The sequence below is a fragment of the Trypanosoma equiperdum genome, assembly GCF_001457755.1.
Source record: "Trypanosoma equiperdum strain OVI genome assembly, contig: ctg_665, whole genome shotgun sequence".
Lineage (NCBI taxonomy): Eukaryota > Euglenozoa > Kinetoplastea > Trypanosomatida > Trypanosomatidae > Trypanosoma > Trypanosoma equiperdum.
Genome location: NW_027124604.1, coordinates 44,802 through 52,184, shown reverse-complemented (window position 1 = coordinate 52,184; position 7,383 = coordinate 44,802). Strand labels below are relative to the sequence as shown.

General features: G+C 34.5%; 1 protein-coding gene across 1 annotated transcript; it reads right to left on the bottom strand.

Moving 5' to 3' along the window:
- Positions 1-4,515: 4,515 nt before the first annotated feature.
- TEOVI_000310600 (uncharacterized protein) lies at positions 4,516-5,601 on the bottom strand (the record flags this gene model as incomplete). Its single annotated transcript, XM_067226072.1, has 1 exon — positions 4,516-5,601. One exon carries the CDS (start codon positions 5,599-5,601, stop codon positions 4,516-4,518), a length of 1,086 nt encoding a protein of 361 aa, XP_067082173.1.
- Between the last annotated feature and the right edge of the window lie 1,782 nt (positions 5,602-7,383).

The following is a 7,383-nucleotide window of genomic DNA, read 5'->3' as shown; positions in this document are numbered from 1 at the left end:
AAAAAAAAAACCTTTTCGTTTCCCTCGTTCATTTTGTGTTCTTTCTTTCTATTTTTCTTTAGCCCCTTTTTTTTTTCTTCAGGCGATTCGCGACATAAGTTCCTATACAGAGAAATATGTAAAAACATACCTTTAGTCACTTTTTTTTTTCCTTTTTCGTTTTCGCTTTTCCCTTTTTTTTTTTCCTGTCCCTTTCACCCTGTGCTTTTGCATTGGTTCCGTTTATCGATAACAAAAGTGGCGGCCACTTCGCTTTATTTCTCTTCTATCTTTGCATTCTTTTTCTTTTTCCTTTTCTGCATTTTATTTTATTTTATGTTATGTCATGTTATGTGTTTTTCTTTTTTTTCTTTTTTGTTGTTGTTGTGTCACTCGTACCACTCTAATCATCATCACCATCACCAAATAATCATTTAAGGTTGAGGTGTATTTGTATTTGTATTTGTGGGAACCGCTGCTAATTCAAGAAATGGAAGAAAGGGGGAGAAAAATAAAAATAAATATAAACATATATAAATAAATATATAAATATATCCATCAATGAATAAAATTAAAATTTAAAAAACCTCACTTATTTATTTATTTCTGTTTTGTTACAAAAATAAAAATAAAGAGAGATAGAGAAGGAAAGAGGAAAAACAAAACACGGGTTCGTAACAACAAGATAGTAACTCCACTTCATGAAAGTGTTAACTGGCGTCTCCTTTTCGTTTTTTTTTCACTTCTCAAATTTTATCACTTACGTTGAAAGATGTTCGTAGGAAGATCGAATAGGAAGGAATGAGTTTTTATAAGTTTCACTTTATTTCTTTTTTTTTTTCCCCCTCCCTTCATTGGGCCTTGTGATGATCATAATAATTATTGTAATAATAAATGTCTTACAACAATTTCCATAATCATCACCATCACCACTACCATTATTATTATTATTATTGTTATTTTACTTTTATTTTTATTATTATTGCACCCGTTTCTGCGTTTCGGTGTGTGCATTATCATCTCTTGTTTAGGATTGAATACATATTGAAACTTGTATAATATATAAATATAATATAAATATAACATATTAATATATATATGTTTGTTTCTTTCCTATGTCTTCGTATATATTTTTCTTCTATTTTTTTTTTTAATCGCTCACTTAATCACCGCTCTGTCCTTTATTTTTATTTTTGTCTTTTCCTTTCAAAAAAAAAAAGAAAAAAAAAGGAAAATCCACAACAGGTTCCCACTAAGGGTTTCGGTTCCCGAAGGTGTCTTTTTGTGCACTTACCGAATCGAATAATACATGAACAAAAAAAAAAGAAAAAAGGAAAGAAAAAAAAATGGTGACGGATGGGAATCATCGGGGACAAAAAAAATTAATAATGACGATTATTATTATTTTTTTAAAAAAAAAGAAATTAAACGCATTCCTTCCTAATTTTCCTTCCGCTTTTCTCGCATTAAAAAAAACAACAACAACAACAAAAACAACACTATTATTACCTCTAAAAAAAAAAGATAAAGAAACGTGGGAAGCAGCGGCAAACACACACACACACACACAAAAAAAAAAAAACAAACCACATCCGTTTGCTCTTCATTGTTATACCGCGCCTCTTCCGTTCTTCTTTTCTTTTCTTTTCTTTTTTTTTGTTTTTTACAGTTCTTTGCTTTGTTTTGTCGTGTTTTGACAAGTGAGGCACCACACAACACAAGCCAAACTCAAGAAGTATTATCATTCATTATTTCCGCTTTTTCTCTTTTCGTTTGTTTCTTATTTGTTATTTGTTTTTTGCGTGTGTGTATGTTCGTTTGTTTCTTTTCCTCCTATTTAACGTACCTTCTTTTAGGTAAAATTATCACGGGATACACTGCGAACGTGAGCGCTTAGACATATATATATATATATATATTTATACATTTTATTCTTTTTATTGCGATTATTATCGCTGTCGTCATTACAATAATCCGCACCCCCTTTTTCTTTTTTTGTTAGGAAGGGGAGGGGGAAAAAAAAAATCGTTGTTGATTATTTTCATCTATCCATTTATTAATTTTCTTTCCTTTTGTTTCGTTTCTTTATTTTTATTTTTTCTTCTTCCTATTTTCCCCCTTAATCCTCTCCCCTGCCCTTTTCGCTCCTCATAAGAAGAAAAATACAAAAAAACAACAACAAAGAAACAAAAGAAAAGAGAAACCCAAAAAAAAAACAAAAAAGGGGGAAATAAAAAGAAAAAAAAAATTTTGTTTTTTTTTTTTACGTAACCGCCCTAATTTGGGGAGTGAAAACCAAAAGGATTAAAAACAAAACAAAAACAAAAAATCTCGTAACAAAATAAGTCGAGATGAAAAAAAAAAGAAAGGGAAGGAGGAGGAGAAGAAAGAGGGAGGGAGGGGGAAAAAAAAAAGAGAGAGGATATGGGGGGGGAAGAGTGTTGTAATGAACATAATAATAATAATAATAATAACCATAAAAATGCTAATAATGGTAATAATATAACAATAATAATAATAATGGTAATAACAATAACAATAATAATAGTAGTAATAATAAAAGGATGGGAAGAAGCCAGGAAAAAGAAAAAGAAAAAAAAGACAAAATAATAATAATTATTATTACTAAAAAGTGAAAAAAACGCTTTTTTTTATTAAAAAAAATTGATTAAATGGACAATTAATGGGAAATCTCAGACAGACGTGCGGGACGCCAAAAAAAGTAGAGAAGGAAAATTTTTTTTAAAAAAAGAGGTAAAAACGGAAGATGATTGTAACCAAAAGGGAAGGAAGATCATGAAAAAAAAAAAAGAGAAAGTAAGAAAAATAAACAAACAAAAAGAGGGACTGTTCCCTCATCTTTTACTTTTTCTCTTTTCTTTCTTGTGAATATATTTTTTTTTCTTAGAAAAGAGTCGACAGAATCTCCTGCACTTTTTCCTAATTTTCCATTTATTTTTTTTTTTCTCTCTCTCTCTCCCACACACACACACAAACACACCACTCCCAAAAAAAGGAAAACCCCCAACGCATCCACACACATATCCACACACACACACATATATACACATATAATATATAAAATATAATATATATATATGTATATAATATATATACTTTATATCGCTCTTGGTATTGAATTCTTTTTTTTTTTTTTTGCTGCTGTGAAACACAAACGCGGCCTCCACCCAAAGAAAAAAAAACGAAGTGTAGTAAAAGAGTATAAAAATATATGAAATATATAACTCGCCACCAAAAGTTTTTTTTTCCAAAACAAAAACAAAATGGAAAACAAACAGGCGATCATACAAACGAAAATGAAATAAGTAAACATATTTCACTAATGAAGAAACAAAACATCCTAATTTGACCTAACAGATTGAAAATGAAAAAAGAAACAAAATTATGGTTGATATAAAACAAACAAACAAAAAAAAACAAAACAAGTCTTCCACTTCTTCACTTCGTCATCCAGTATATTTTTTTTTCACCTTTTCCCGTTTTATCCACTTTATCTACTCTAACCCAGTCGAAAACATACATACATATATACATACATGTTTATATATTTATATATTTATAAATTTATTAATTTATTTTATTAATTTCTCCTCTTCACTTGCATCACACAGGTTGCGTACACACGCCACCTGTGAGTAAACCCTTAGCGGAATTATCATTAACTTTATTGATCGCTGTTTTTTCTTTCTTTCTTTTTTTCCCCCACCCTTCTTCCCCTTTCTCTTTCCCATCATAACATCTAGTTACACACTCGAGCGCACTTCCGCTGCTATTGTTATGCGCATAAATACATATAAACAAACAAGTACATGTAAATATATATATATATATATATATGTTGAAACACATGTATTAATATATTTATATATATTTATTTATATTTATCTCCGTCGTTCCTCTATCCCACTTATCTGACATCTTTTTCTTTTTTAAAAAAAGGAGGGGAAATATATCAAAAATATATTTTTTAAAAAATGAAAACAAAAATCAGACTTTCGATCAACTCCTGTTATTTTCAATTTTAGCACTGAAGATCATTATCCGCCAAAGTGTCTAAAAGGTGGAAAGAAAAAAAAAAACGAACCAACAGGTACAGGTAGAACCAAAATGGAAAAGACACACGCGCAAGGTTAAAACAAAAAAAGGTAGAAAAATCTTTTTTCTTTTTAAATGGTTTGGTGTTGTTTTGGTTGAAACTTCACAAAGGAAATTAAATAAAAAGAGAAAAATGAAAAATAAACACACGACAAAAAGCCGGTGCGGAAAAATGTATATATATATATATATATATCATATATTATATTATATATTATATTATATATATATGTGTGTGTGTGGAGAGGGGAGGCGTGGAGTGAAGAAAGAATAGAAGGAAGGGGCACAACAGACACATGTCGAAAAAGAAGAACAAAAAAAGAAAAAGAAAAAAAAAGGGGGGGGGGAAATCAACATGTCCACCTTGTTGATTCTCCCCCCTTTTTTTTCTTTTTCTTTTTCATTTTTAATCTTCTGTTCTCACCCCCTTCTTCCGTTCATGCCGGCGAATGCATGATTATTCCTACTTGCAGCCCCTGATGTATGAGGACGCCTTCCATCATTGGATCTGTGTCCCCGATTTCCATTAAACGTATGAGCCGCATTTTGCCGGTCAGCACCGCTGCGGGGTTGGGTTCCAAAATTCTGTTGCCACCATCCCTCGCAACGTGTCACCCATTCGACTATTGCTTCGCGGTCATTTCCTGAAGGAGGGGACGGGCAACTTTCCTCAACTGAAGAAGCAGCTTCGCTACGAAGTACACCGACTGCAACTTGTGTAGACCTGTGCCAGTGACGAAGAATTCCTTCGAGAACCCTTTCGGGATCGGCAAGACCCGAACGGGAGAGTTGACGCAATGCAAGTTCATAAGGGACGGGCGGAGGGATCATACGTCTAAATGGAAGCTTTCTCTCTGCGGCTCCGGATTGCCCGTGGCCCCATAATGGAGTGGATTCAAAAGATCTTCCTCGAGAGGCGGATAAAGAAACACCACGTGAAGTGCCGTAACGTCCCGCTCGCGATGATGGGCGATGCGGCGATGCCACCACACCAAAACCTGAATTAAAGTTAGCATCACCATGCGTAACAACGGCGTTGTCGAAGGGAGGTGCACCGCTGCCGGTCGTCTGGAAGAACGTTTGCGCGAGTGGGCCTGTCCGATATAACTGATGTTGTTGCTGTTGCTGTTGTTGTTGTTCATCGGAACCAAGTCGCAGTGCGCCACGGTTGGGACCGGTTTCTTCCCAGTACCCAACAACTGAGGAATCATATGCTGCTCCGCCATCCCCTTGAGATTGCCAATTAAGTGTCGATGCAAAAGAGACACCATCCGACGCCACATTGGGCGGAGGGAGTTGAATAGGAGACGCGTGACCGGGGAACTGCGCGGCGAGATGAGGTGACTGGGTGAAAACTTCACTTCCATCAACGGATGCACCGCTGTAGGGATCCCATGAAAATTTCGTACCATCAGGCGACAACACACGGGGGCCGGTGTTGGGGGTTCCGGTAACTCTCATTAAGCTGAGGGGTGAAGCAAGACAGCGTACTCCGGTGGGGCGCATTATTCGTGGACTCCGTGAAAACAAACGCTGAATCGAGCTGGTTCCTCCTGTCGTTACCAGAATTGACCGCTTTTTATTTTTTTAAAATCCTTTTCCTCTTTCCTTGGCGCGGTGGCTTTTCGCTATTTTATATAGTTTTCTTTTCCCCCTAACCCCTTAGTTTCCCTTCACTACGGCGAACTCTTCCACCAATTCTTCCTTTGATTCAAACTTGTGCCGCCTGAATTTGGTTTTAATCTTCTATTCCTTCGTTGCTGTTGTTGTTGTTGTTTTCTTTGCTCCCCCCTTTTGTCCACGTTGAGGTTATTGACTGATTGTATTTTCTCGCTCGTATAAATCTCGTAATGCTACGACCGCGCTGTCCCTATTTTCTTTAATTTCTTCGCTTCGCCTCGTCTTTCGCTTCTTTTTTTTTTTTTGCCCCGGTCTTTTGGAGGCGCGTTCCAGCTATGTATTTTCCTTCTTTTCTTTTTTTTTTCCCCTTCGTCCTCTCTCCTTCCTTGTACGTTTTATCACTTCTTTTTTTCCTTCGGTTTTTGGTGCCGGATTTTAGAGAAGACGATACGTCCAAACAAATAGGAGTGAATAAATATAAAAGAAAAAGAAAAAGGAAAAAAGAAAATTAATCAAAAATGGAAAGGAGAGAAGGAGTTAAGATGAAATTGGAGGTTGCAACATATCACTGAAAACAATTATAACGACAACGAAAGACGCAGAGCAAATGTGACGGGAATTGAGAGACGATTTTTTTTTTTTTAAAGGGGGAGGGAAGGGGGGAAAAGAAAAAAGAAAAAAAAAAGAAAGAAACGACACAACTTGGAGGCGACTTGATAGATAATGTCACATTTCCATCATTTCCTTTTCTTCTTTTTTTTTTTGTTCATCCTCCTTCTTCACTCATTAATTCATCGTTTCATTTGCCCAAATTTTCCCTCAACTCACTCCCCCTTTTTTTTCACTTCTTCTCTTTTTCCCCCCTTTTCCTTTATTTTCCTTTTTTGTTACGCCATTTTTCTTTTTTTTTAAAAAAAAACTTTTTCTTTCGTTAATTTAATGAATTTCAAACTGGCAGTCCCACCTTTTGCCCTTGGCCAAACGACACGGAGATCCATAAGGTAACAAAAGAAAGGTGAAAAGGAAAAAAAATTTTTTAAATCTTTTTTTTATTCATTTTATTATATAAAGAAGAAGAAAAAAAGAAAAGAAAAGAGAAAGTAAAAAAATTAGTGACGACAGAGTATTAAGAATTATATAATGGAAAAGATAGACAGGAAAAACAACAACAACAAAAAAAAGAAAGTGGTATAATAATAACAATAATAATAATAACAATAACAAAGCAGCAAATAGTACCAACTGAACAGAAGCACACGAATGGCGTCAGGCACCTGAAACCCAACAACAACAACAAAAAACAAAAAAAAAACAGAAAATGAGGAGAAAAAAAGAAAGAAAAAAAAGAAATCACAATCAAATAAACAATCAATCAATCAAGCAATCAAACAACACAGCGCGGATGTGAAAAGATGACGGTGCCGCAACAAAAATGAAAAGTTCAACTTGTCATCAAAAAGGCCCGGCAGCTGCTTTTTTTTTTGTTTTCTTTTTTCGGTTATCGTGATGTGATAACAAAATGAAAGCAAGCAAACAAACAAACAAACACCAAAATAAAATAAAATAAATCAAGGAGGAAAAACAAAAACAAAAACAAAAAGATTCAATCAACCAACGCGGGAACGCGACGATTTCTGCGAGTTGTCTGGGCGTTTTTTCTTTCCATTT